This window comes from Fusarium oxysporum, chromosome III, assembly GCF_013085055.1.
Source record: "Fusarium oxysporum Fo47 chromosome III, complete sequence".
In the NCBI taxonomy this organism is placed as follows: Eukaryota; Fungi; Ascomycota; class Sordariomycetes; order Hypocreales; family Nectriaceae; genus Fusarium; species Fusarium oxysporum.
In genome coordinates this window covers 1,214,375-1,242,284 of record NC_072842.1, presented here as the reverse complement: position 1 = coordinate 1,242,284, position 27,910 = coordinate 1,214,375, and the positions used below count along the sequence as shown (strand labels likewise).

At 49.0% G+C, this 27,910-nt stretch overlaps 11 protein-coding genes across 11 annotated transcripts; 7 read left to right on the top strand and 4 right to left on the bottom strand.

The window, feature by feature from the left end:
• Nucleotides 1-226: 226 nt before the first annotated feature.
• On the top strand, nucleotides 227-3,027 carry FOBCDRAFT_217093 (WD40-repeat-containing domain protein). Its single transcript, XM_031175672.3, has 3 exons — nucleotides 227-760; nucleotides 1,060-1,175; nucleotides 1,226-3,027. The coding sequence occupies exons 1-3, from the start codon at nucleotides 685-687 to the stop codon at nucleotides 2,885-2,887; spliced, it is 1,854 nt and encodes a 617-aa protein (XP_031046805.2). The 5' UTR covers nucleotides 227-684; the 3' UTR covers nucleotides 2,888-3,027.
• On the bottom strand, nucleotides 3,028-4,509 carry FOBCDRAFT_217091 (uncharacterized protein). The gene has a single exon (XM_054703736.2). It carries the CDS (start codon nucleotides 4,309-4,311, stop codon nucleotides 3,271-3,273), a length of 1,041 nt encoding a protein of 346 aa, XP_054559711.1. The 5' UTR covers nucleotides 4,312-4,509; the 3' UTR covers nucleotides 3,028-3,270.
• Nucleotides 4,510-5,839: 1,330 nt separating this feature from the next.
• Nucleotides 5,840-8,075, top strand: FOBCDRAFT_217090 (Zinc/iron permease). Its single transcript, XM_031175669.3, has 3 exons — nucleotides 5,840-6,166; nucleotides 6,236-6,366; nucleotides 6,414-8,075. The coding sequence occupies exons 1-3, from the start codon at nucleotides 6,091-6,093 to the stop codon at nucleotides 7,818-7,820; spliced, it is 1,614 nt and encodes a 537-aa protein (XP_031046802.2). The 5' UTR covers nucleotides 5,840-6,090; the 3' UTR covers nucleotides 7,821-8,075.
• FOBCDRAFT_217088 (uncharacterized protein) lies at nucleotides 8,057-9,938 on the bottom strand. Its single transcript, XM_031175668.3, has 2 exons — nucleotides 9,751-9,938; nucleotides 8,057-9,691 (listed from the first exon to the last, which is right to left on the bottom strand). Exons 1-2 carry the CDS (start codon nucleotides 9,830-9,832, stop codon nucleotides 8,271-8,273), a joined length of 1,503 nt encoding a protein of 500 aa, XP_031046801.2. The 5' UTR covers nucleotides 9,833-9,938; the 3' UTR covers nucleotides 8,057-8,270.
• Nucleotides 9,939-10,179: 241 nt separating this feature from the next.
• Nucleotides 10,180-10,949, top strand: FOBCDRAFT_198300 (RNA polymerase, subunit omega/K/RPB6; the record flags this gene model as incomplete). The annotated part of the gene is made up of 5 exons (XM_031175665.3): nucleotides 10,180-10,220; nucleotides 10,273-10,539; nucleotides 10,593-10,712; nucleotides 10,769-10,801; nucleotides 10,934-10,949. The coding sequence occupies 5 exons, from the start codon at nucleotides 10,180-10,182 to the stop codon at nucleotides 10,947-10,949; spliced, it is 477 nt and encodes a 158-aa protein (XP_031046798.2).
• Nucleotides 10,950-11,959: 1,010 nt separating this feature from the next.
• On the top strand, nucleotides 11,960-12,986 carry FOBCDRAFT_217083 (uncharacterized protein). Its single transcript, XM_031175664.3, has 2 exons — nucleotides 11,960-12,246; nucleotides 12,316-12,986. Exons 1-2 carry the CDS (start codon nucleotides 12,160-12,162, stop codon nucleotides 12,631-12,633), a joined length of 405 nt encoding a protein of 134 aa, XP_031046797.2. The 5' UTR covers nucleotides 11,960-12,159; the 3' UTR covers nucleotides 12,634-12,986.
• Nucleotides 12,987-13,319: 333 nt separating this feature from the next.
• Nucleotides 13,320-14,668, top strand: FOBCDRAFT_248673 (Alpha/Beta hydrolase protein). The gene is made up of 3 exons (XM_031175663.3): nucleotides 13,320-14,133; nucleotides 14,189-14,293; nucleotides 14,342-14,668. Exons 1-3 carry the CDS (start codon nucleotides 13,465-13,467, stop codon nucleotides 14,423-14,425), a joined length of 858 nt encoding a protein of 285 aa, XP_031046796.1. The 5' UTR covers nucleotides 13,320-13,464; the 3' UTR covers nucleotides 14,426-14,668.
• A 188-nt stretch (nucleotides 14,669-14,856) lies between these two features.
• Nucleotides 14,857-17,500, bottom strand: FOBCDRAFT_237764 (docking domain of Afi1 for Arf3 in vesicle trafficking-domain-containing protein; the record flags this gene model as incomplete). Its single annotated transcript, XM_059610174.1, has 3 exons — nucleotides 14,857-15,276; nucleotides 15,326-16,530; nucleotides 16,621-17,500. 3 exons carry the CDS (start codon nucleotides 17,498-17,500, stop codon nucleotides 14,857-14,859), a joined length of 2,505 nt encoding a protein of 834 aa, XP_059464392.1.
• Nucleotides 17,501-18,429: 929 nt separating this feature from the next.
• On the top strand, nucleotides 18,430-20,124 carry FOBCDRAFT_217080 (uncharacterized protein). Its single transcript, XM_031175660.3, has 3 exons — nucleotides 18,430-18,818; nucleotides 18,886-19,321; nucleotides 19,375-20,124. Exons 1-3 carry the CDS (start codon nucleotides 18,816-18,818, stop codon nucleotides 19,803-19,805), a joined length of 870 nt encoding a protein of 289 aa, XP_031046793.2. The 5' UTR covers nucleotides 18,430-18,815; the 3' UTR covers nucleotides 19,806-20,124.
• A 2,729-nt stretch (nucleotides 20,125-22,853) lies between these two features.
• On the top strand, nucleotides 22,854-25,331 carry FOBCDRAFT_20173 (uncharacterized protein). Its single transcript, XM_031175659.3, has 3 exons — nucleotides 22,854-23,700; nucleotides 23,793-24,960; nucleotides 25,013-25,331. The coding sequence occupies exons 1-3, from the start codon at nucleotides 23,040-23,042 to the stop codon at nucleotides 25,272-25,274; spliced, it is 2,091 nt and encodes a 696-aa protein (XP_031046792.3). The 5' UTR covers nucleotides 22,854-23,039; the 3' UTR covers nucleotides 25,275-25,331.
• A 612-nt stretch (nucleotides 25,332-25,943) lies between these two features.
• On the bottom strand, nucleotides 25,944-26,835 carry FOBCDRAFT_20168 (mediator complex subunit NUT2). Its single transcript, XM_031175658.3, has 3 exons — nucleotides 26,736-26,835; nucleotides 26,583-26,685; nucleotides 25,944-26,531 (listed from the first exon to the last, which is right to left on the bottom strand). Exons 1-3 carry the CDS (start codon nucleotides 26,773-26,775, stop codon nucleotides 26,171-26,173), a joined length of 504 nt encoding a protein of 167 aa, XP_031046791.2. The 5' UTR covers nucleotides 26,776-26,835; the 3' UTR covers nucleotides 25,944-26,170.
• Between the last annotated feature and the right edge of the window lie 1,075 nt (nucleotides 26,836-27,910).

Here is a 27,910-nt window from a genome sequence, read left to right as displayed (position 1 = left end):
AACTCCCCCGAGCCCACTGGCTTGTGGCGCTGCAGGGGGAAAGGTATGCGGCAACAGGTCGCAGGCCCCAGAAGGCTTGCAACTTTGCGACTGATATCAATGTGAAAGCATGTGAAAGTGCGGTTGTATTGCATACTGTTGGTGAGATGCAACAGTAATCATGAGCGAACTAACGCAGTAAGCTCGGGTAGTGACGAATCTGCGCCCCAACAATTCGGTATACGAAAGGATATTCACGCATGTGCATGTTTTTAGTAGAGGCACTTTATCTCATCAGATCTAACCGTTGAGAGAGTCTCAAGTTTTGGAGAGAGAGAGGTCATGTGACGTGGAGTTTTTGGAGAAAGGCGTGACTCCAAAACTGAGGTTGGCCGGTTAATCGTCGCTTGAATCGGCGCATCGTAGCTTTGAACTTCAACTGAAGCTCACGCGCCTCGAGTAACAGCATTGTCTTTGTTCTTTCTTTATCAAATCGATTTACCGCCCCCAACGTCTTCTTACAGGAATTCAATTTTCATCATCGCCATATAGAATCTCCGTCTGACTAGCTACTCAGAGATTATCCAACAACGACTTCATAGCTGCATTGGTTGTTCATTTCCATCTTGAAAGACCCACTCCCTGCGACGCGCTTCTCAAGAAGGCTATTGTGCATGCTTGATACCCCAAAGAAAATTCGTCACGATGGCCTATGAGCCTCGTGGTGATCATGGTGGTGGCCAGGGCCAAGATGGGGCATTTGTGAAGGTTCGAGGCAGGCGTAAGTTTACCCATCATACTCAGTGACATGTCTCCTGTTGTGTTTGCATTGCCAAGCTGCTCAGTGGCAGAAAAATATGAAAGTTGTGGGAGAGATGCTACTTCATCAAATGTCTCTGTTCCATGTATGTTCAAGGAACGACTGTTGTTTAGACGAGCAATCGAGATGTTTGATTTTGGCCAACCTCATGCATAAAAGCAGGGGTTCTTTCTAGGGCTATGAGAGGCATTCGAATACACATACATCATAACCTGAAGACATAAACCACAACTGATTTCAAACTGACGCTTCAACTCCAGGACCTGTGACTGACTATGGTGCTACTATAACACACTGGCAACATGATCGTGCCCCTAGCTATAAGGGAGGATATACTGGCGAAGCTGAGCGACCTAGTGTTAGCTATATCGTTGATGTGAGTAGCGTTCTATGTGAACAACTGCCCCATCACTGACACCAAAATAGATGCTTCCACCTGCAGCGCGTGTCACAAAAGCTGCCGACAGTATCCCTATTAAGCACCTTCACTCTTCTCTTAACAAAATCAAGCACCCCATCAATGTGGTGCGTTGGACACCAGAAGGTCGAAGATTATTAACAGCGTCGACCAGTGGCGAGTTCACACTATGGAACGGAACAGGCTTCAATTTCGAAACCATCATGCAGGCTCACGATTCCGCCATTCGTGCCCTGGAATACTCACATAGTGACGACTGGCTTATCTCGGCGGATCACGACGGAGTTATCAAGTACTGGCAACCAAACTTCAACAATGTCCAGAGCATCAACGCCCACACTGACCCTATTCGAGACCTTGCTTTCAGCCCAAGTGATTCCAAATTTGTCACTGCAAGCGATGACTCGACCCTCAAGATCTTTGACTTTGCTCTGGGACAAATGGAATCCAAGCTTGAAGGTCACGGATGGGATGCTAAAAGTGTGGACTGGCATCCTACTAAAGGATTGCTCGTATCTGGTTCTAAGGACCATCTTGTCAAGCTTTGGGATCCTCGTACGAGCCGTTGTTTAACGACTCTACACGGCCACAAGAGTACTATTACAAAAGTACTGTTTGAAAAGGTCCGTGGGGCTTGCCTCGCGACATCTGCAAGAGATCAGACCGCTCGTGTTTTCGATCTTCGCATGATGCGTGACATTTGCCTTCTCAAAGGTCACGAGAAGGATATTTCTACTCTTACATGGCATCCTATCCATCCTAATCTTCTCAGCACTGGTGGTATGGACGGCTCTCTATTCCACTACCTACTCGATTCACCAAACCCGCCTCCTGGCCAGTCCTTCACCGTTGCTCCTTACGACAGCCCTGAACCGTCATCAGTAGCCGCTCAGTCAGTATGGCCAATGCACAAGGTGCCCTTTGCTCATGATTATGCTATTTGGTCTCTCGACTGGCATCCTCTTGGACACATCCTTGCATCAGGATCCAATGACCGTATTACGCGTTTCTGGAGCCGTGCTAGACCTGGTGATACAGATGTTTTCCAGGATCGCTACCATATCGGTGAAGCAGCGGCCGAGGCCCAAGGAACCTGGGACCGCCGTGGCAACCGTCGTCAGCGACAGGAGGAGGAACAACAAGAGATGGAAGACGAGATGGACGCTCTTGTTGACCAAGACGCACCGAAAGCTGCTGTCCCCGGACTGCCTGGCATTCCTGGACTGCCTCTTGGTGGAGGCCTACCAGGCCTTGGCTCAAGTATTCCACCTCCTCCTATTCCTGGTGTCGGTGCCGGCTCAGGTGCTCCTCCACCTCCTCTGCCATTCCCCTTACCTGGACTCAACGGTGGTCCACCGCCACCCCCCTTACCTGGCCTGGATCCCAACAATCCTCCAGATCCAGCTCAACTCCTCGAGCTGATGAAGAAGGCCGGTGTGCCCCTCCCGCCACCAGGAGCCCTACCACCAGGAGCCTTACCCCCTGGGCTTATTCCACCACCGGGAAGCATGCCTCCGCCGCCCGGAAGCTTTGCCATGCCGGTCCCACTACCTCCTATGCCTGGATTTGACGCCGACAAGGCAGACGCCCGACGGAGAGCTCCCCTACCCAGTCAAGAGGAGAGCTTGCGACACGAACAGCGACAAGGAAAATACACGAGAGCGAGATAGAGGAAACGCAGAAAAAGAAACGTCGATGATTCGATATCCTCTGGCGCTGGTGGTTTACGTAATGCTAACTGGTTGCAACTAAGCAAAAATACATTGTATCCTTACAGAACTAGGCACAGGTTTCAAAAACTGTAATATATATATCAATCGAAAACTTTTGTATACCCATCATTCATTTGAGCCCATAGGCAAAATGCACATGCTATCGGTGGTGCATATAATTCTAAATGCCAAAACATGTAACATAACTGTGACGCTCTCATACGCAGTCGTGTATGTTATAAATCCGTTGAGAGCTAACCATAGAGCATCTCATGCTTATTCATTCCCCGTATGCAGAGACCAATGTTCCCTTTCCCACTCTACAAATGCTTGCTAGCCTTTTATTTCTTAGGGAAAGCCTTTTGCTTATCCGCGAAGTCTCGGATCACAAGAGCACAGGTGTGGTCAGAACACAGACGTCGTCTTCTCTGGGGAGGTAGCTTAGTAGCAAACTCAAGGCCACTAGCACGCTCAACAGCCTCGAGAGGAACCTCGAAATCGGTGATAGGCTTTGAGTTAGCAATGGGAGCGTTAGGGAGAACGAAAGCCCCCAGTGCAACGTTCCCACCAACGCGACCGTCCTCAGCAAAGATCACCTTGTAGAAGTGCGTGGGCACAGCAACTGAAGGAGGAGTGCCGATCATCTCGTACTTGACGTACCACTTGCCATCGGCCTCCTTCTTGGGAAGATAGAGAGGGCCTGTGACGATGCGAACTGAGGGATACTTGACTGTCAAACGACGGCAGAAGTCCTCAAAGTGAGCCCAGTAGTCACGGTTGAAGCCGTCACCGACCTGAGGGCACATGTTTGTAAGGTAGAATGTGTCATCCATGGCCTTCTGAGACCATTTGCAGTCGGCAGCAGGAACTTGATGACCACGGTCATAACCACTGCGGTAGTAGTCCTTCAACAGAGCCCGGAACTTTTGTGGCACAGAGTCATCCTCAAGAAAGCTGCTGTGCTTTCGATCACCATCGCGAATGGCAAGAGAAGCAGGTGTGATATGTTCGACGACCCAGTGAGGGTTTCGTGTACGACGATCGTAGGAGGAGACAAGGCCAGAGCGATTAGCGACATCGGCGATAGGGCCTGGAAAGCCGTACTCGAAAAGACCCCCGGGGTTGACGATTGCGCTGGGGTCGATTGGCAAGCCGGACGGCGCAGTGGCTGGAGGCCCGAAGACTTGGGCGGGAGGAACAGCGGGAGAGGCGGTGGGAGCAGGAAGAGCGGCGAAAGAGTTTGAGGTTGTTGGAGGAGGCGTAGCTAGAGTATTGGTCTCCTCGACACGTTTACCGCCTCGAATGGAGTAAATGGCGGCAGTGATAGCAGCACCACCTCCTGCGCCTAGGCAGGCCATAGTAGCGAGAGTAGTCTTGGACATGATTATTATCCCTTGAGAACAGACGAGGCTACGAAAAAAGAAAGTAGATTAAAGTTTGATCTTAATGAGCGGACGGACGATAGTAAGTGGGAAATCAATAACTGGGAGTCAGATCACGCCCGATCTTTGCCCAATGGTTTTGAGTTGCAGTGCCTCGTGATATTGAGATCGATCACAGGGTTTGAGATAGCTTTCGAGCCGAACCGTAGAAATTTTGGGAGCTGAGCTCGGAACGGAACGTGGGGGTCCGTTGTTTTGCCGTTATCGGTGGATTTTAGGGGTCTTGAGGCCTGTGATTTGACGTCACTGCGCGGTAGTTTGAAGATTGAGGGTAACAGTCAAATATGGAATATCATTAGATCCCGCTGTTTAAACACAGGGAAAATACATAAAAGCGACAGATACTGGTGAAAGGATACTTGCCCTACCTAAAGCATGAATTCGAAGCAAGACAGGGCATGAATCATGTAGGGATTGTTCTAGACACCGAATGATTCAGATTGATTCATCAAGGTGCGTGGCTTGTGAGACTCTAAAATGTAAGTTGCCGTGTATGACAAGACACGAGTTCATCGAAGAGCCATCCACGAGGAATTGTAATTCTCGATCAACCTCGAGACGTATTTCGGGATTGAGGCTCAGTGGAAGATCACATTATGTAGGTTCGTGTTAGCGTGGACCATAGCGAATATCATGCGTAGCATTACCTGATGTGGGGGATGACAAAGACGAGAAATTGATTCGCCGTGCAAATCGCATCTTGGAACTTAGCTCAGACAAGGTATGAGGCGTCATGATGAGAGGAGTTAAAGCTTTTATATACTTGACTTGCATAACCGCAGGAAGGCTTCTATAAAATCCGGCTTGATGTTGAGGAACCAATGACTCTACTGTAAAATATGTGAATAGTTACCTAGTAGTTACTCGTCACATATATTACAACCCCCACGATACCAGGGCAATTATGGAGATCGCTATAATTAATAACGCACTATTAACTGGCGTCTCACTGTTTTACTACTCGTTACAGCTACTACAATCAAAAGAGGCATGACAATTCGTAAGCCAGGCGGCCAACGAGACGCCGTGATCCAATGATGCGCAGATGCTGAGACGTGAGAACCTTGAGGGACAGTTTTGATGGAGACGCACGGCCTCATGATGGTGTAAGTTGACCCCCAACTCGATCCTCTAAAAGGGTTCCAAGGGGCTAATTATTTATAGCGTTGTAGTTTCTCTTCTCCTAGTTGAAGCATGAGGTTGAAATAGGAACTATCTTAAAGGAACAATTCCTCATGTTAGGGCCTAGACGTGGTTTCCTTGTTCTATCATGATCCATTTGTCGTCAGAGCCAGGCTAATGCGCATTAACAAAGCCCCATCCTTTTTGTCATTGACGCCTCTGCAGGGCCCTTGAAACTCACATTCAGCCTCGAACTTATTTCTCTTCTCTCTGTTGCGTGTAAAGCATTTTTATCAACCCCCTTTGTCCTCTTCTTTGTTACTAAGGCTTTCGTTGTCATTGATTACTTGTGTCGAGCCCAGACTAACAAGGTCCCCGCTCACTGCGCTAAACAAAACCGCATCGATATTCCCCTGCTCGCTCGCTACGTCAGACCTAGAACAAAAAGATCTACAGCGTCTTTGCTCTTGCCTCTTTGCGCCCATCACAACCTCGCGTCAAGTCTCGATCCCTCTCGAAACTCACACTTAGCCTTGTCACCAGAGCTTGTTTCTAGGCGCAACATCAGTTCATACACAGACGATACACTTAAGCAGCATGGCCACATCCGTGGGCCAGAGCAGCCTCGACAATGATACTCGCGGCTGGATCATGTGTGTTGTCAGCGGCATTGGTGAGTTGCTCCTCATCTCCAAGACCCTCAATGCGCTTCCGGGGATACAATTCTAACAAATATCCTCAGCTTGCGTTGTTGGCGCCTCCATAGTATGCGTTGACGTTATCGTTCGACTATTTCCTGGCAAGAGAAACTTTCGCATCCAGGATAGCAACGTCTTCTTAGCTTGCTCCCTCAGCTTGAGTTTCGGTGTTATGGTACGGCCCTTCTGACAGCACCTATCTCTTCTGCTAACAAAGAACAGCTATTTTCCGCATTGTATAGTATGCTACCGGAGTCCAAGGAATATTTCCAGCAGGCCAAATGGCCTACTCAAGCTGCTGGCCTGGTTATGATGTCCTGCTTTGCTGGTGGTTTCATCGGCATTCAGGGAGTTTCGCGATTGCTTCACCAGTTCATGCCTACCCACGTCGTCGAATGCGATCATACACACGATGAAAATGCGACCAAAGACACCTCATGTCACCACGAGAGGAGACAGTCTCGTGCCCGTCGTCGACAATCTTCCCATCCGCCGCCTGAACAAGCACCTGTCAACAAGTCGCTTTCCAAATTAACCAACGGTAACGGACAAAATGCTGCGACCGAGTCTACACCTCTGCTGGAATCCACTTTGAATAGCCCAACGCAACCTCTTAAGAGACAAGCGTCTGCCCGAGATGGAATGCGACGTCCTGCTAGTCCAACACGAAGCCGTACCACCACAGGACTTACGGATGGCTTCCCTGAGAGGAGGAAATCCATGCGAGAAGTTCACAAGCGAGTCATGTCCTTCGTACAAGATACAAAGTGCAATTGCGACGAGTCGAACTCCTGCTACGGATTCACAGACCCTTGTGGCCAAGAGTGCTTCAAGCATCTAAGTAGCCGAACCAGTCTACCGAGCAGACCTGGAAGACAAACCCAGATTCTGCGCACTACCACTGGATCATTCCTGAACCGCGCGCCTGAACATTCGCATGCTCACCACGATCATGAGCATGAGCATGAGAATGGATGTGAAGACTCTGTTGAGCCCTTTGCGAGACCAACATATCGAACCAGCAGAGCCAAGTCGCGAGAGCCATTAGATCCGATAGTTCCGGAGGAACTCTCTGAACACGATAGCTCATGCTCATCTGCAGGAGACGACGAAGATGTCGAAGCTCAACATCATCACCACGTTCCAACAAATGCATTCTTGTCCATTGGCCTCCAGACCTCCATTGCCATTGCTCTGCACAAGTTTCCTGAAGGATTCATCACCTACGCTACCAACCACGTAAACCCATCTCTAGGTTTCAATGTTTTCATGGCACTATTTGTCCATAACATCACCGAAGGCTTCGCCATGTGTCTGCCGCTATACATGGCTCTGGGTTCTCGCTGGCGCGCCATGGCATGGTCGGCCTTTCTCGGTGGTCTTTCTCAGCCCATTGGCGCGGGCGTTGCGGCCCTATGGTTCAAGCTCGCCGATAAGACCAATATGCAACCCAATGCAGTTGCTTACGGGTGTCTCTTTGCTGTCACTTCCGGCATTATGGTTAGTGTCGCATTGCAGTTGTTTGTGGAGAGTCTAAGTCTCAACCATAGCCGTAACCTCTGCATCTTCTTTGGCTTCCTTGGCATGGCTTTACTGGGATTCAGTAACGCTTTGGTGGGCTCTCACTAGTTGGTCAGCCTTGTACGAGACATATAAATACTTAGCCAGTATCTTTTTATGCTGGACGGGCTTACGCTCTGACATTCGTTCCTGTCATTACTTGACTCCTTTTCTTGCGCGGTGTTGGTCTGGGCTGTAAGTGGGCTTGTACTTAGGCTTCATTGGGAGGGGCATAAAATCATTTTGGGTTTCGGCATTCGGTATACTGATAGAAAGGAAAGAATTTCACTTATACCCAGGGACTGGGTACACTTGGTCAAACAACTTTATTTCTTTCATCATAGCCATTTCCCATCGCTTTTGTGACATTGCATTTCATTCTTCATACATCCTGACGGTGTCATGATAGCCAGCCGCTCATACGTTGACCACCGTCAAGGCCTTGCGGCCGGGTATCTATTTTATTTTTCACCTTTTAAAAAACCAGAACATTTTACCTCCACAAATGTTTTCTTTTCTTCAGAGAGTACCAAGAGCGGGATCAATGAGAGGATCCTGGACTGTTGAATCTCTTGCCAGCAGAAGTATATTGGTCTCGTCCTCCGGCCAGTCATCTCGAGGAGGACCATAGTCCATTGTAGCGGCAAAGATGTCATCCTCCGGCATGATACCGGGCCAGTTTATTGTGTTGGAGAAACTTCCATCGAAGAAGAACTGGGCAGGATCAAGCTGGTCTCCAGCTAGGATAAGAGATGGGTCAGTAGCCGGTGGGTGATACAGCTCAACATGTGCATCCCGGTCGTGGTAGCGAATGAAGGCTTCATGGCAGTGGGGACAAGTAATCGTTCGCTCTGCCTGGTTCGCAGCACCGGAGAGTTCATCTATAAGATTCATTTCTTGAGACGGTTCAGGCTTCGAGAGCTTAGGGCGTTCGTGGCCGAGGTGCTTATATCGGATATGATCTTCTAGTCGACTCTTGGTACTAAACTTATCACCACAGCCTTGATCGTTTGTCCAGCCCTGTAGGCCAGAACTATTGAGGTCAACTTGGCCGCAAACGAAGCGGAATCCCTCATGCGCTGTACGAATATGAGCGTTGAGGTTGGACTTCTTAGTGAACTTCTTGGTGCATTCGTCGTATGGGCAGGCGATGTTCTTTCGATCCTCGACGGACTGGCCGGAATGGTGCATTTCGACATGTTTCTCCAGCTCCCATCGTGAGGCAGATTTGAATTCACAGAAAATGCAGTTTTGATGCTCTTGGCGGATATGTGCCTGAAGCAGCACTTCAGTGGTGAATCCGACCCGCTGTTCTGTGCCATCGGGCATCCTCTTCAAATCGCATTCGCCGCACCAGAACTTTGCCTCGCCATGATCCTTATCACGGTGTCGCTTCAAGGCCGCCTTGGACTCAAAAGCATGACGACACCCTTGCTCGGGGCATTGGAGTGCAGGTAAGCCCTGATGATCTTTTCGAACGTGCTTGCTCAATGTTTCCTTCTTTCTGAAACTCTGCCCACAGTCTTGGCAACGGAATCTCTCTTCGCCTTCGTGAACAGCCTGGTGTCGTTTAAGTCGAGTACCCGTCACAAAGCTCTTACCGCAGCCTTCCTTTTGACAGACGTGTTTTCGCTCAAGAGTATGGACGGCTTTGATGTGCTGCTTCAAGTGCTTGTCCTCTATATAGTCCTTATCGCAACCATCATAAGGGCACTTAAATGGTCGAGAATTGGTGTGAGAATTCAGGTGATCTCGTAATCTGGCAGGTCGATTGAAGGTCTTGGGGCAACCAGGCCATGTGCAAGCAAGAGTTTTGAGATCCGAAGGAAATTTAGCCCGGGGAGTCGTAGCAGCAGTGTTCACCGTTTGTGGTGAATCAGGGTCCTGGGTGGAATATGGAGTATGAGCGCTAGTCAAGTCGTCCTCAGCATCATCAATATCTAAGTTCGCAATATCAGCAGATGCATCTTGAGAACTCAAGAATGGAACTAAGCCGTACATAAGTCATCTGGGCCTCCACGATAAAGTCTCTTGGCCGGAGGGACATCAAAGGCTGCCTCGGCAGCTTCTCGTTTACTCATAGTGCTGTCATGCCGAGGAGCCTTCAGTTTGTAAATGTCGAAGCAAGCTTGGAAGTGGCAGAATTGATTTCAATTTAAGGCGGTGACAATGAATTTTTGTGTGGGGATTACAGGGATGAGAGTCAAGAGCGATCCACCTGAAAGCTTCGCGTCGATATTCTTTGTCTAAAGGTGCGGAAGGTGCGCCGGAAAAACATCGGCCTAACCAGGTTTTACTTTGTTCTTCTCTAGAACTTTTTCCGAGGTTGACCTGGGCAATTCTAAAACCATCCATTGCGAAAGCAACTCTGGACTAAGAACACTCTCGCATTCATTCTTCATCAAGTCCATATTAAACGACATTTACGATGTCTGATTTCGGCGATGACGATGTTGGCGGCGCTGGCGGGTAAGTTGCTTCGCGGTCTTTGCAGGCGCACGCGGATCTAACTCCTAGGCAGCGACGAGCCCATGTACGAGGAGGAGGAGATCACCGAGTACTACGACCCCGAGGTTCTCGAGGAGGAGGATGGTGACCAGCAACAAAACGGACAAGACCAGGATAATGTCGTAGTCTCGGGAGATCCTTCTGCCGCTGCCAACGCGCTGAAGGGCGGCGACAAGCTACTCAAAGACAAGAAGATTCCCGAGAACGAGCGAACTACCACACCCTACATGACCAAGTACGAGAGGGCACGCATCCTCGGTACACGCGCTCTGCAGATCAGGTCCGCATCACCTTGCTGAACTGCAGCAACTTCAGAAAACTAACTGGATGCAGCATGAATGCGCCTGTGCTAGTTGATCTGGAGGGCGAGACAGACCCCCTTCAAATTGCGATCAAGGAGATGCGGGAAAAGAAGATCCCCTTGATCGTGCGGCGATACATGCCCGATGGCTAGTAAGTGATGGTTGTTCAGGCAGCTCGAAGATGCCTTACTTACGCGTGTGGTACAGCTACGAGGATTGGACCTGCGAGGAACTTCTGCAGTAAGCGGCCTAAGGACTAGCACGTCGCGAAACAACCGATTGCCCCCGAGGCGTATATACCCATGCGACCCTCCTTAGATACAATCGAGCTGGAACGTTGTGTGCTCCCTTCTGGCTTGACATGTTGTATAGTGTATCAGGAGGTTAATTAATCATGTACAAGCGCGGCGTTTGAGATTGAGATTGATTTACACAGGAACTAGACAAAAAACAAGAAGGAAATCTACTTTGCTTCTGTGTCTCGGTGCACGAGTGTGTTGATTGTCTCTGACGCCGTCTTCGATGAAGACGGACAAAGAATCCCCAACAGCAACACTGTTGACGGATGCTCCAACGTCACATCGTTACCAATACGGATCTGTCCGGTAGAAGTCCATGAAAGAATGATGTCAAGTGGGAAATGGCAGATGACTTGTTTTGGGTCTGATGGGCCGATTACGTCGGGCCAGATTGTGTTTCACTGAAACACTGGCGCGAGACATGACGGCATCTTCTGATGTTTGGACTCAACCTCAAATGCGCAGTGGCCTTTTATACGTCACAAAGTCTGATAAACAGTCAATCCAAGCAAGGGAGCATCCTCTCATACCACGCAATCTGGGCCTGACAGAGATTATCAACCTCAAATACAAAGACATGATTCCTGCAGCGTCTGTGGCTTCTTGCATATTTGAAAGGGTCCTCGCAGGTAGATGAATTGTCCAACCAACCACAAGTCCAGAATATTCTTTCCAGCCTCCGACGTTGTGCCACACTGATCCGGAAACGGGTGTTGGTAGGAAGGGAAAAGCCGTAACAGCCGTAGCTTTGCAGATCATGCAAGTAAAGTTTTCATGCAACCTTAGCCAACTTGGCTTTAATTCAGTTTGTTCTTTGCTGTGGTATCAAGGTAAGGATCTAGACGTTTGGTGACAGGATGATCTCCCTCTTGGCGGGGACTTTTATGACGTCGGCGGATACGCACTCACTTGACTGATCCGAATTGAACTTGAGACGATGATGAAAGGTTACGTCTAGTGTTGATCGTACGAGTCGTTTTCTCTTATGCAGGAGGAATTAGAATTTGGTGAAGCTGTTGTGCTATTGGAAGCTTATTATCTTACTCCATTTCTTATAAGAGGTTGGTTGCACTTGTGGTGTTTTGAGGCCAGGAGGTTGGTATAACAGAAACAGCAAACAATTGGAAAGACCAACCGAGATTCATAACTTGCTTTGGGTATATATCTTACTCAAATCCAACCTCTGCTAAGAATCTTTCTGATTCATACTCTTTCATCTCAGACATTGACACTCGCCAATCTAACACTTTCGTTTCCACTATCGTTATCAGCCGAGACGAGTCCCAACCGCTAGCTACAATGAAGTTCTTCACTGTTATTGCAACTATTATTTCTGCCGTCAGCATCTCTGCTGTGCCCATATTGAAGGAGCGGGCCGTCGGGGGTGTAAGTTGACTCTCTTCCCTACTGTACAGGTTATCTCTTTTATGTGGTATTGACACCTCATCACCGCAGGTCTTGATATGTACCGGTGCCAACTCCACAGGTACATGCACCCACGAGGTATACACACTTAACAAGTGCCATCAACTTTCCGAACCTTTCCTTCGCAACGTCACAACTTTTGCGCCTGATGGTGAATATTTCAACTGTTACCCCCGTACAACCGGCTGCAATGACACTTGTACGAGCCCTACGGGTTGCACAATAGGCCCGATCGATTTCGACTACAAATTCAAGTTCAATTTCACTCGTGTCGGCTGGCCCAAACTCTTCAACAGTTTTGACTGTTCACTAAAGAAGACCACAAAAGGCGAGAATATGTTCGATTAGGAGAAGATTAAAAGGATGGAGCAAGGAGAGCCAGTATGGGTACCTGGGTGGCTAAATGAGTTGACGAACACGATTGTTTTCGGTTGCATCTCTTTGGTCTTTTTCCTGCTGCGTTAAAGCGATCGATTATTCTTTTTTAGTATTGCATTGGCATCGTCAACTTGGGGACGGAGCAATGGGCAACTCACCAGGCCACGGAGTATTTGGAGTTAGCGATAATAGCGATGGTTTTTTAGTCTTTGGCAGTTATTCAGGGCATGTACGCTGAGATAGATAAAGCTCTAATGATTGACGATTATTATTATGAGATAAGGCATGAAACAATCATACACTCATACACTCATACCAACCCGACGTCACATTCTGCCGTAGTACTAATGTATCCTGAGAAAATAAACTAGTCAAAGAGCATATCGAGTTCATCATAAATTATTACAAGATATCCTCATACTGTCTAAACCTTATTGTCACTTAGGTCTTTAGTCATGAGTTTTCTGCTACCCCCTAGTGTATATACTGTTCTTATCTTGTCTCCGACCCGTGACACGGAGGAGGTTCCGTATTCCGGAGCCGGGGAGATAATTCGGCATTCGTCATGTTGATGAGGGCATCCGGGTACCGATGGTGGGGTTAAGGTTACCCCAGACCTCGCCATTGACTGGAAGCTTCCCCTCCTTGGGATAAAGCTCAGCTATTTCATAGCAACATAACCATACACCACTGAGATTTCTCCTCTTTCACTTTATCCTCTCTTTATTCTTGAAACTGTTTTCAACTTTATACCCCAATTGCTTCTGTCTAACCCAAGCAACCCTCAAATACAGTGACATCATGGCTTTCACTACAAATGCGACTATCAACAGCTTCGGCGGACGCTTCCTCAAGCTCTCCCACAAGTCCGCCGTCACCGGCACACCCATGAACGCAACTCTCTACCTCCCAGGCTCAGCATCATCTTCTAAGCCAGCTCCTCTCCTCATCTACCTCTCCGGCCTCACATGCACACCCGACAACGTCACAGAGAAGGGTTTCCTTCACGCCCACGCCTCCAAGCTCGGTCTTGCTCTTCTCTACCCAGACACATCTCCCCGCGAGCTCGACTTGCCCGGTGAGCACGACTCATATGACTTTGGCAGCGGAGCGGGCTTCTACATCGATGCCAAGAAGGACCCTTACAGCAAGCACTACAAGATGGAGTCGTATATCACCAATGAGCTTCCCGACCTCATCTTCAAGGAGTTTAAGGAGGTTGATTCCTCGCGAGTTTCTATCTCTGGCCACTCTATGGGTGGACATGGTGCACTGACTCTGTTCCTCAAGAACCCCGGCAAGTACAAGAGTGTCAGCGCCTGGGCTCCTATCTCCAACCCTTCTCAGTGCCCCTGGGGCGACAAGGCCTTCAAGGGTTACTTGGGTGAGGACAGGGAGGAGTGGAAGAAACACGATGCCACTGAGCTCATCAAGAGCTGGAAGGGCAACTTCCCTGCTCTCATTGATGTTGTAAGTTCCGAGCCTCTCTCTCGCCATTGTTAAATGCACCATGCTAATAGACCAGGGTACTGGTGACAACTTCTACAAACAGGGCCAGCTTCTCCCCGAGAACCTCGAGAAGGCTGTCAAGGATGCCGGTATTGAGGGCTTGACTCTCCGCTACCAGGATGTAGGTATTTCTCATTCCCATCAAACGACAATGCTAACCCGTTTTCAGGGCTACGACCACTCTTACTTCTTCATCTCTACCTTCGGCGAAGACCACGTCAAGCACGCCGCCAAGGCTCTCGGACTCTTGTGACTACCACGCAGTGCGCTGTAAGAGGGTGAAACCAACAGTTCTTTGACAAAAGTCGGTTGGATGTATTTACAGCGCCATTCTAGGTAAACGAATCAGGATGTGTACTCAAGTTGTGTACACGAAATGCTCGAGTAGCAAATGTTCTCAATGATGCCATGGTCTGAACGATAGCTGAAAAGAGGTCGTAACTCTACCGACCAAGAAACCTAAAAGCAAGTTAAATAATATTACTCTTCCGATTCACATTGATTTTCGTATGTAACGTGCCATTGTATTCGTCCAATGTCTTTGAAAAACGCCGCCTATATGAGTGCTGAAAGGTATATGATGCGAACCCAGACATGACACCTCCTGGAGAACCCGTCAAAGTTACTCCAACCCATAAATAAACTCCTACAAGCCCGCCCACACGTGAACTCCAATTCAAACGTTCAGCTTACTATCCTCTCCATTTCAGCGCTTATACCTTCCTTTTCAAGCTTTGCTTGCATCTCAGCATCCACCTCTCGACGTAGCCGCATATAAGCTAGCTTCTCAAAGCGACTGAGACTTCTCCACCAATGCTGTCCAGCTTCATGATCGGATATACGCTCCAAGAGATCTGCTGTTCTCAGACGGACTTCGCGGTCCTTGTGGAATAGACCAAGAGCAAGGTAGAACAATCCAGCGTGCGACTCAGGGGCTACACTAAGCAGTAGGCAAATCTCATCGTACGTGTGGACGTGTTTGGAGATGGTGAGATAGATGTCTCTGCTCTGCGCGGGGGTCAAGCGTTGCATTCGTAAACGGTCGTGAAGATGGGCCAAGTCAAGGCCCTTCAGGGGCCTGATGGTATATATCTGTGCCAAATCCTGCGAAATGTTAGCTTTAGTCGTCCCTATTTTTAGTGCAGTATCTTACTTGGATGAAGCTGTAATAACTTCGAGTGTTGCGCCATCCTTCGATTCTTGTCACATTACCAGCAAGCTCTTTATGCTTAGCTGTATCATCCGCCCAGACATAACCATGCCCATTAGCTCCTGGTGGCATCAAGTCCTGATCTTCACCTCCAATGTACAAGGCACTAGCTCCATAAACGCTTTCCTCGAATTTGGCTGCGATTTGAGTGAACTTGCCGACCCAGTCGCGCCACTTTGCTCGGATCACACGCTCGCCATGTCTCGCAGCTATGCTCCTAAGAACATCAGCCATGAAGGCATTGTCACCCGTATAGTCCTGGCTTGTATTCGTGGTACCGCTTGCAATGGCCGCGAAAGCTGCATTTTGTTGCTGGAAGTACAGCAGACCCTCTGTCACAGGGGCAGGGTCGATCTTTGTACTGATCTTGACCCTTCCACTTGGTAAATCGCACAAAACGTCCCACCACTCGGGGTGAAGCTCGAAGGTCGGATTCGTTACACCAGCGATAAAACCGGGTACGTTGAGCAGGTCGTCGATTTTGGTCAAGTCGGTGTAAGGAAAAGCATGTCGTGTAAACCCACGAAGTATACCACCCGATGCCAACGCACACGCGGCTAAGACAGCTTCTGCGACCTCGCCTGAGGGCATGTTGTACCCTAGAAAGATGATTCTCTTTTGTGTCAAGAGCGCATTTGCCAGCACAATGATAGGGTGCGTATTGACTCCGTTCGTTGTGAGGTGAGGGTGCAGCGCAAATGGTTGGGGCGATTTCTGATGAGAATCTGAAAAGTTTTGAATGAGTTTTATGAGTGAAAAGTCACCGACGGTTTCTGGCATGACAGCAACAGGCACTTTGATAGGTATTGGTATGCCCTTGTACATGACCTTGCTCTCAAACTCATGCGTGTCGCGGGGAACAGAGTAAATCGACTGGCCGCCCTCAACATGGGCCTTTGTACCAGCTCTTGAGATACCAGTCAGTTTTGTCGGACTCCTTGTCGCATCCAATGACTGATCTGCTGCCTCCTCGCGCTGGTCTTCGGCTATCCGCATTTGAATCATCTGTTCGAATTTCTCCACAAAGAGATCCCTGTTGTCACTTGCTTGTAATAAGTGGCGCTCAAGAAGACTGAGTTTAGGCATGAGAGACAAATCCATGGCGTTTACTGAATCGTATAGCATGGCCAATGTCTCTGGAACAGGTGCTTTGAAGTATTCTTCCAGAGCCAATAGTAACAGTGGCTATTGAAACGGTTAGCAAGTGCACGAGCACAAGAATCATGTGTTAAGGCTACTTGCCTTGTAAATATGCAAGAAGGGGTGCCGCGTGCAGATGGCCATGGCCTTGACAATGGCCCCTCTCTTGACCGACTTGTCATGTTTGGTATTGACCAGATTAAGCACATAAATTAGGGGAGGGCCCTCTCCGCCCTCAGGTTCGCTATCAGTAGATTCGGTGTCGTCTTCATCATCGTCCTCCCATTCGTCCTCTGGTAGATCCTCTTCGTTTTCTTCATCCTCCTCGTCTATTATACCAGCTGCTCTATCACGCCTCCTCTTGCGCCTTTGCTTTCGATTTTCCTTAACTTTGCGCTCCTCATCCTCCTCTTCCTGACTTGTATCCTTGTGAAGAAAGAAGATTGTCCAGTCCTGGTTGCGGGCGTGGGCTTGATCGGGCAACATGAGCTCTGCCAGCATATTTTCGTCTCCTGTGATCGCAACCGGGTATTGGTGCTCCATGACGGGACCTCGATCGATATCGAAAGATGCGACAAGGATGTATTCGACATGGTTTTCTGTGGAGCTTCGCGGGTATTGCGAGCGAAGCTTTCTCGATGGTCGTGCATGAGGGTTGATCCTTCGAGGAGCGGAAAGTGATGAATGCTGCGAGGACAGACCCGTCGAAGGCGTCTTTGACTGCGAATTGGGATCGGAAATGCGATCGATCTCTGGGCCAGGAGGAAGAGGTGACCTCGAGGGAGGCGGCGAGGCCTGTGACATTTGCGATTCGGGGCGCGAAGAGTGAAACGAAGCCAGGGAGGTTCTTCGGTTGGAGACTGAAGCATTGGAGAAATTGCTGAGGCTGTGTTTATGACCGTGACCGTGGTGGTTGTTTGCGCTGTTGCTGGTTGTTTTGGTCAAGAATGGCAACGTTGACTGGAACGAAGAAGCCATAATGGAGGAGACGAGACAAGGCAATGCAATGCAAGACAAGCTAAGACAGTGCCGAAGGCGGATTGAGGCCGGGGTTCCGAGACACGAAACACGAAACACGAGTCCCTCACGATTTAGAACCCTCGTAGGTTCCGGATCGGGCGATGTTGCGCTGCGTTGCGTTTCGTTTTCGAGCTCGGGGAGTCCGAGAGGGTTGAGTGAAAGGATGCGGTGAATGCATGCAATGTAATGCAAGGCAGTGGGATCGACGCTCTGCTCTGCTTTGTTCCACTTTGGGCGTTACAGTACCTGAAGGAATTGACAGAATTAAACAATTCTCCTCGATCGAAAGCAGCTGTGATAGTATGTACAGCACCAGACAGTACCACTTGTTATCGAATATGTAACAGAACTAGAAACAGCTTTAAAGACAGTGTTGTAACCGAGACATGTTCCCGCCACAAAGTACAAGTGGGCGTCAACTTGCGCAACGAGGCTTGACTTCCTTGTAGGTGGGGACAGATGAAGATGGAAGTATCCAGCAAGTCAATTAATTATCCGACGATAAATCACTTTGCTGTGTATTTGAGTAAAGTGGTGTTTTGAAATAAAAAAGATACTAGACAAAGGGTTCAATCACCTACCAACTCCCTCCCTACCCATTCTATCCACTACGTCGGGTCCAACCTTTCTCCCCCTCATTCCCATTTTAATAGTTGCTAGCCCCTGAAACTGAAAACGGTTGGTCAAGTCTAAGAGCAGCGCAAATATGTTTTCGGCTGACCTCTCTAATTGAGATTTCTTCTGATCGCAATATCATCTCTATCAAGTTATTGGATCTTTACCATTCAATAGAAAATCTTCAAGCTGAAAAAGTGTCAGCAGAGCACAAACCTCGTCCACTCAAAATGCTCCCCACTAAGAAAAAGGGTCGTCTCGTTCCCTTGCGTCCCCTGAATTGCAGCTTTCAGCTTGTGGTTGGAGCACACCCCCATGCTCGTTAGCGCCATGCGAGTGCCATGACTTCTCCAATCTTGGCTTTCACATGTGGCTCAACTCTTCGTGGCACAATTCGTGGCGTTTATCATGCATCTCCGTGGGAACCACTTTCATTGTTTACTTTGGATCACACCTCGTTAAAGCGCATTACAACCTCAATTCTTTCCCAATGACGACAACGGTTATCTATATCCATCCCACGGCCAATTGATCATTTCCACGATACGTTCTATCTTAACTTTCACTTGTCAACGTCAAATTGTCGCCTTTCTCTTCCTCGTCTTCTTACAAACCTGTTAATTGTCCATCTCCGCTCGCCGGACCCACGTTAAGCACAATGGTACTTCTTCCATGACGGAGAATCCCTGACAAGTGACGCCCGTCCCAGCTAACGCCGTTGTTTTCAGTCTGTGCCGGTAACATACAAGCCTTCTCCTCTGGGCTATGGCTCTTCACCTACTCGAAGCTCTCCATTTCGTCGCGCCGAATCACCTGCATCGCCCTCTCCCCTAAGACACACTACACCCACCGGATCACCGACAAAGGCAGGACCTTTCGGCTCGACTTCGCGCTTTGCTAGACCAACAACTCCCACAAGCACACAACCCAGCTGGACACCAAAGGCCAAGACACCTGTTAGAGACGAGATGAATTCTTCGCCTTCGCGTATGTCTCCGGTGCCCCCAAGGACCCCAGTATCAAAGTCGCTTGGCAATGGTAATGCGCTATCGCAACTGCAAGCAACCCAAGTCCGAACATTGCGAGATGCTTTCCAGATCATGGACCGAGATTGCGATGGTGTTGTAAACCGCGAGGATGTTACGGATATGCTCAACCAGCTGGGTATGAACAACTAAAGTGATGGATGAGATAACACTAGCTGACAATTTCGATAGGCCTGCCTTCAAACCCAGCCGACGTATCCAAGTTCTTTCCTCCATCAGCACCCCAGACGATCACCCTCGCAGTATTCCTCAACTCGCTTGCCGACGCACTTGCAGCACTTTCACCAAGCGCTGAGCTGCTGTCTGCCTTCTCTGCCTTTGACGACGATGACAGCGGCCAGGTCGACTTGGTCGAGCTGCGAAAAGCACTTCTTGATACAGCACCCGAGCCCGGGGAGAAGGCTCTAACTGCCAGTGAAGTTGATAAGATCATGAATGGTTTCACTGGACGACGAGCTTTCAACCGCAATATGAACGCTCATCTTGGTGCCAAGAGAGGCGAGGTGTTCAAGTACCAGGAATTTGTTGGCTCTATCATGGGCTCCAACAACGGTTCGGATAACCAGTCTCATGATAATGGAGATGATTCAGTTTGTTTGTAAAGCATATCTTCTCTGCAGTGACAAGCTCGTTCAAATGCAAGTCGTTCAGTTCGAGGCAGTTAGGTGTTGGTGCCGTCGATATCAACTCGCATTTCCTCTAGCGCAGCTCTGAGGATACCCAAGGGTACCATAAGGTTTGTGGGGCACAGAGTTTGGCAGGAGTCAGTGTAGCTATTTCGGGTTTACTTTATGTAACTTTATGGCGGCTTTTGTAACGGAAAAGGGTGCTCGGCTGGATGGGTATGGTTTATGGTTGGGATAGCACTTGGTAACAGCATAGGACATCGAATGAGAACACGATTAATTACTCAATATTGAGACTTCTTATTCCAAGAGTATAGCATTGGCTTTTGACTCCATTCTTAAAAACATTCAATGAGGACTCGGCTTAACCTCATAGCTTCATGGCCAACTATAACCCTCTCCAGACAGAAGGGGGTTCAAGACTGGGGATTCTGACGCTCTCAGTAGAGCTCGGGATTTCAGGGTACGGCATATTGCCCGAACAACTAAACAGCGACTTGACAGTGTGGTTTCTCAACCATTTGACATTCTACGCATACAGTTGAGAGGATATCCCTCCTGAAGGTTGTTGGTGATGGACACGATAGGGCGTCGCCATCAGCCGAACAACAGCGCGGGATTCTCATTGGACTTGAAATCTTAAACAACTCGCTTAACTCCCATTCAAACAGTTTAGGGCTATGTGAGCACGAAGAATGTAAAGAATGAATACAGCTTTGGTAGATAGCCTTTCTATCTGCTAAGGTTACACCGTGAATGAGGAGCAAGAAAGACGATGAGGATCTCGAAAATATCGTGAATATATTATATGAACAGCCAATGCGAGACCTAAAACGGAGTATCCCTAGATGTGGATTTGTGTTACCTCTTGAGTGGCACGGCTTTGTATAGTATATATGTCAGTGTCCTCGGCTACGCGGACATTTCCTGCCAAGTTAACACTGTCCATCTTGAGACTCTTACTTTGTGTCATGTCAATTCGTAGCAAACATTGATATTACTATCGTTGTGTAACGTTAGGCGTTTTCCGAAGTGGTACAGCATTCCGCCAGGACGATTTGGTTGCATGTGGAAGAATGATGTTAATGATAGATGACAGAACATTTATGTTGATACAGATCAGATTAGTAAAGACAATAAGAAAGGCACTCTAGATTCATTATTGATTTCTGTAAGGCAATCAGTAAGACATCTGGAGGCATCCGGCCATCTGATCCGTATAAAACAAATGTGTTGGACGATGGATGCCTACCTAGCTTGCTGTGTCTGCGTATAGATAAATGCAGCCCCGGATCCATATCCGTGGACTGCAATGATTTGCAGCCAAGCGAAACAAGCCCCTCAAGGATGCAAGAGCAGGCAATCGACCCGCCACCTCTTCTTGACTGAGATGGAGACTGGTGAGACTGCAGGAAAGTGACTGGCGTTGAGCAGTTTGGCGAGGACCAGGAAAGCCTTGTGAGAGCGCCTAAAAGCGACCTGTAAGAATCGAGGATGGCTGGAGAAACGTTGTCAAGGGTCCTGGGCCCCACTGAACCTTCTAGAAGAGATGACGTTTGGATAAGCGCAAGTCCTCGATATTAGGTTAGTCATTTGCGGGCCGGGGCCTGACCACGGACACTAAAACGATTAGTTGAGTTTACGCGGGGTGAGACGTCAACAGCTGCAAATTAACTGACGGATTATTTTGTCTATCTCTTTGTTTTTCTTCTGTGCCTTGGTCTTGAGTTGTGACATTCTGTCATTGATCGGTGATTGCGGAGCCTGTCATTTGGGCAATGCTGTATAGACAAGTTTTGATCCTTCTGATGCTGTCATAGGCGGTAGTTTGAGATTGATGGACTATCCCCAACCTCTTGTACGGACTAGCTTGGTTGGCTCAACGTCAATGAGGACAACTCACTACTAACATGCAGAATTAGACTCAAGAACCCCTATCATATTTTCTGTCAATTGAATTGTCATTACACATGGTCCTTGCTTAATTGGTGCTGATCTGTGGTCCGTGATAATTCCAGACAGACAAGGTCCCTTCCGCGGTGGGGGTTGAAAGCGCGTGGCGACCAGGCATATTGAATGGGTTGAATTGAAATCTGTCACTGTCACTGACACTGGGGAACGAAGTACAAGATACTCGCACAGCAGGCAAACATATCCTGTGTTGCCAAAGTCTCCGAGAACCGATGGAATGAAATGACAGTCTTACACTGACATTGACGTGATTCCGGCAGTACGATACACAATTTTATTTTATTCTCATTAGACTTATTCAGGCCAGACCAGGCTATGTCTCAGTGGTCAACCTAACTTAAACGCTCAGGCTCCCGTGGTGAGCCGGCAACCACAGACACCTGCAGAACCCAGCCTTTTTTTACATTTGGAGTGATCCGACAGGCTGAGAATTGGAAAACGGGTTACTGCACTAGGAAATCAGGCAGTTGCATCGATTTTGACACATAGTCCTATCTATCCTAGTTCGGGCTTTTGGCCTCTGTCGAGAGCGGCTGATAAATCTGCTGGGCTGGGCTGGGTTGGGATTGACATGGCCGTTGTCGCTTGTCACTCGTCACTTGTCACTGTCATAGCCCGGTTCGCTCATCTCATATTAACTGAAGGACTCAAACTAATTAGCAGCTGAATGCTGGTTCAGGCTGTGCTCTGCGTATTGGTTCAACAAGGGTTCTTTTCCTTCATCATCTCATCACTTTCCTCTTCCCTGCCCCCGACTTGTTTTTTTTCTTTCCTCTGGATCACCTTTTTGTCATCTGCTTGAGTTTTGTTCTCATTTGCTTGTCATTTTGTGACTCTTTTACTTCTTCCTTGTCTCTGTATTCCTAGGAACCTATGCTTTGACTCTTCATCCTCTATCATCACTGCTCCGGTCCTCCTCCGTCTGTCTAGAAAGGTATTCGGCATTCCAACCACACTTAACTTGACCCGACCCCTTTTAGGCTCAGAGCCGCACGACCGTTCCCGGAGCCACCAGTAATAAAGTCCAGTCCAGTCCAGTCCAGCCAGGAACTGGAAGTCGACCGGCCCCGAAAAAAAAAAAAAACTCGGTTTTTTCCTTAACGCCCGTTTAGGGCATCGACTCGGTCAAGTAAAGTATCCGGCATAAGCTTGTTACGGGGATTCTTGGGGATTCTTCCATCCCGTCTACCTAAAAGTATTAGTTTTCTATCTGTCTGAACCAAACTTTGTTTGGCTCAAATGAAGAACTTCTTTGGTAGCGGCAAGAAGCCAACGTCCTCCTCCACTCCTCCTCCTCCTCTTTCCTCTACAAGGAAATCCGCCACTTTCGAGGAGCGCGATCGTGAGAACCACGATCCGGCGGAACAACCTCCCGCATACTCGGAGCCTTCTTCTCCAGCGAGAGCCAAGTCGCCTTCAAAGTCTTCAAAGAGACTATCTCGGCCCGCTTCTTACGCCGCCGAGTCCACAAAATCTTCCTCGCGTTCTTCTAGACTGTCAAGGCAATCTACCGACCCGGGCCATTCTCACTCCCATTCTTCCTCTCGTCGGCACAAATACGAGCCCGATACGCATCCGCTCAACCTCCCTCCCGAAGAACGAAAGCGATTATCCGCTCTCGCCGCTGCAATGAACGGTAACTCCATGGATGTCGACAGCGAGCCTGTTAATGGCGCTCGTTCAACTACTCCTCCCAACCCGAAAGCCCAGACCAACTTTTCCGTCCCTATTCCCAACGGCTCCAGTCATGATGACGGCGCCCCTCCGCCACCTCCTCATAAATCCAACCCTGGAAGCCCGACAATTACGCCTGAGGAAGATGCCGAAGCCTACAAGGCTGCTGGTAACCGATTCTTTAAGGAGAAGAATTACTACAAGGCTATCGAGCAGTACAGCAAAGGTATGCATCGCCACCTGCCTTCAGGCTCTTCTTATTGCCAGGACTTTTCAGCCTGGCTGAATGCATCTCCAAATGCTGACACCCAATCGCAGCTGTCGACCTGTTCCCCTTCTCCGCTACTTATCTAGGCAACCGAGCTGCTGCTTATATGTCTAATGGCCAATATGAGCATGCTCTTGAAGACTGCTCCAGGGCTGCCGATTATGATCCTCAGAATGCCAAGATTCTTCTACGCTTGGCCCGTATATATACTGCTATGGGCCGACCAGAGGAAGCCATGACAACTTTCAACCGCATTGACCCCCCACCATCTGCTAAGGACATGGCCCCTGCGAAGGAGATGTTGCATCATATTCAGTCTGCCCGTGATATTCTTGCACGCGGATCTGGATCTGGCATGTCCATGGTGCTTCATGCTCTTGACCTGGCTGAACGCGGCCTGGGTCCTGGTGTCAGCAAGCCCCGCAAGTGGCAGCTCATGCGTGGGGAGGCTTATCTATTAATGGGACGGGAAAACTCATTGGGAGAGGCGCAAAACATTGCTATGAACCTCCTCCGAAACAACAGCCAGGACCCTGAGGCTCTTGTTCTCCGAGGACGTGTTCTCTATGGTCAGGGCGAGAACGATAAGGCTATCCAGTTCTTCCGTATGGCTATCAACTGTGATCCTGATTTCCGTGATGCTGTCAAGTGGCTCAGAATTGTCCAAAGACTTGACCGCATGAAGGAGGAGGGCAATACCGACTTCAAGGCAGGTCGTCTACAACAAGCCATCGAGAAGTATACCAATGCTCTGGACATTGACCCTTCCAATAAGAGCATGAACTCGAAGCTGTTGCAGAACCGGGCACAATGCAAGATCAAGCTCAAGCAGTACGACGATGCCATCGCTGACTGTGAGCGGGCCATTAACCTTGACCCTGGTTACACAAAGGCCCGCAAGACCAAGGCCAATGCTTTGGGTGGTGCCGAGAGGTGGGAAGACGCTGTTAAGGAGTGGAAGGCCATCCAGGAGCTCGATCCAGAGGACCGTACCATCATGCGAGAAATCCGCAAGGCGGAGCTTGAGCTCAAGAAGGCTCAACGCAAGGACTACTATAAGATCGTTGGCGTTGAGAAGACCGCTACAGGTGACGAGATCAAGAAGGCTTATCGCAAGATGGCTGTTAAGCTCCACCCTGACAAGAACCCTGGCGACCCTCACGCCGAGGAGAAGTTTAAGGACTTGCAGGAGGCTTACGAGTGCTTGAGCGACCCTCAGTAAGTAATTTCTAAAACCTACCGGCAAGATAAGTTACTAACACCACTTCAGGAAGCGTGCTGCTTACGACAACGGCGATGATCTTATGGATCCCAACGACATGTTCGGTGGCGGCGGCATGGGAGGAGGTATGGGCGGCATCGACCCGGAAATCCTCTTCAGCATGATGGGCCAGCAGGGTGGTTTCGGCGGCGGTGGTTTCCGATCTGCTGGAGGCTTCCCCGGCGGTGGCGGCGGCGGCGCCCACTTTAACTTTGGTGGTGCTGACCCCAGACAGCGTGGAGGATTCCCCGGCGGTTTCAACTTTTCATGACCAGCCGGCGCGGATGATGACGATGACGACCTATGGGATAGTGAGGATGAGGATGCGGACTTATATGACGAAGAAGACGAGGATGAGGATGGCGAAGAAGAGGAAAACGACGACTATGCAACCACCAGCGATGAGGACTTCCACCCACAGTCCCCCCGGAACAGTAAGCTCCAAGATGATCTTGAACAGCGCCGAGATGCCCATGGCCGGCTGGTAGATGCCGTACGACGATACGGCAAGTTCTTCATGGCGGCAGCTGTCTTGCTCCCTTGGCAAGTGGTGATCCTCATTTTGACGCTGGTTGGTTCAGCATATATATGCATGAAGCACATTCCACTCTTTGGCAGGAAAAAGCCGTTATCATTGTGAACGGCTAGCACTTATACTGGGCGCTTTTCACTCATCCTATGCCACACAACATACCATTGGGGCGTTTATTTTAGGGATAGACATCAATGAATGCAGAGCAATGCTAGAGGTTAGCGAGTTGCTTGTTATTTGGGTTTGAAGGCCTGGGATGGACGCGGACCCTTTAGATCGGTTCCTGGGGTGTTTCACGCATATAATGTCACATCTTGGCATAATAGATGGTTGTCCGCAAAAGTTCTGCTCATGCCACGCATTTATCAAGATCTCAATGCTAATGATTCTTGTCATTGTGTGAACTTGCTTGTCAATGTTGATATGAACTCCTCATGGCAGCTGTCGACGACAAATATTGAATCACGGCATTTAACGCTGCTGGCACCAGAAATATTGCATTAAGTTGCGCGGCATTACGCTCGCTTGGGGTATCATAGAATCCGCGGTGCCGTAACCGCAACCGCTTGAAATAAACATGCTCGTAGCCTGAGCAACATGGTGAATGATCATGGTCATCCAATTTTGCCAACCTCTCAAGCAGCAGACGACGAGGCATGGTTGGTAGCATTGCCATTCTGTTGCGGCTGCTCACCATTTCTCCTTCCGGGTGGCACGCCTCCAGTGGCCTCGACGACCTGGGCCACATCGTCGCGCAACTCGGGCATGGCCGTGGTGATGTTCTCCGCCAAGATGTCGCGAAAGGTTCCAAAGGCGTTGAGTTTGCCGCGCATAAGCTGGTTCCCTCGACGCACGAGCTCAACGAATTCTCGGGTGTAAATATCTGGGTTACGGCCGTGCTCGACATACTCGACAAGTTCTGGGGGCACTGAAGGCAAGTTGTTTGGGGGAGAGGCGGAGGAGTGAACAGTGCGAAGGGAGTCGGAGAGGGTTTTGCTGTATATTCTTAGTTGGGGTTTCAAAGGGGAGAGTGAGAAGAGATGTTACATTTCGTTGATGAGAACTTCTCTACTGGATCGGCCGACAGAGTCGTAAGTTGAGACTTGTACCATTATTTGGTATAGATCTTGGATGATGTCCTTGAGCTGTTCTACGAGGGGGTTAACGCACGTTGACGATTCGGAATATCATGATACCTACGCTCAAGGGCATTGTGGTCTACGCGATCGACAGGTGCCATGGTGAAGGTGTCGTGAGTACGGATTGGACGAGCCTTGGCGGGTTAGAGATACGATACTCTGAATGCTATGCGACGCTTTGTCTAAGGTTACCTTCAGCTCCGTGAATAGAGTGCAGGGCGGACTAATTACTACTCCGGATCCCTGCTGGGGACGGGAAGTGGGGTATGGAAAGGTGGGGTGAGCAGGTGGGGTATCATTCTTATCAGTGACATGAGCCTCTTGCAACGACATCAAGCTACCTTACGAGAAACAACTGCCCACTCATTGATCACTATCTCCTCTGTGAAGTGCCAAGGCTTCCACATTTTAGAACGCGAAGGACAAAAAACATTTTAATTCCATTCACCGCCCAATAGCCTGCAACTTCCCGCGTAAATTTTCAGTCTCAAAGAGTGGCCGATTCTCACCGCCGGCATGCGAGCCAGTTTGTCCAAGATGAGCTTATTATCAATGAATGTAGCAAAGTATTGGCTTCAGTACTGTTTCTCAGGTTGGAAAGACCTGGCAAATGGACCCTTTCATCTTTTGTAGCTTGAATACGGGGCAAGCTGCATATACACGCGGTAGACACTTAGATGTTGGACACGCTGACACTGCAGGATACCATCATTCTAATGCCACTTGTTCATTTCATGACTGTGGACAAGTCGATTGGACAAACGTCTCAGTGAAATGTTTGCTTTGTGGAGGTCACAACACCCCTACCATGCATGAATGTGACAATCGGGAATATGGTAAAGTGCCTGCAGCTTGCCGTCGGGGAGAGCACCGTCTGATCTGAGCAATGAATTCCATTTCCATGAGTCGTTCTATTGGTAGATCTTAATTAGTTACAGTATTTCTAGTGAAGACAAGCCAAGGCTCCGTCGACTTCGCGTTTCTTGTAAGACAAGCTCCATCAGATATCACTTTGTGGACATGTTAGCTGCGGACTCTAAAATAGACATGAGGATGCAGGGTCTTTGTTCATTCAACGACATGGCTGAACCATGTCATGGAAGCCGGAAGCATGCTGTTTGAAGTGAATGGATGACTGATATCAGAGTCTCAAAGAACATTTCTGCTTTAGTGTATTGAGTCCCCGGTATAAGTTGAATGGTATGCCCCTGAGTCTCCTGGTCACTAGATATCATC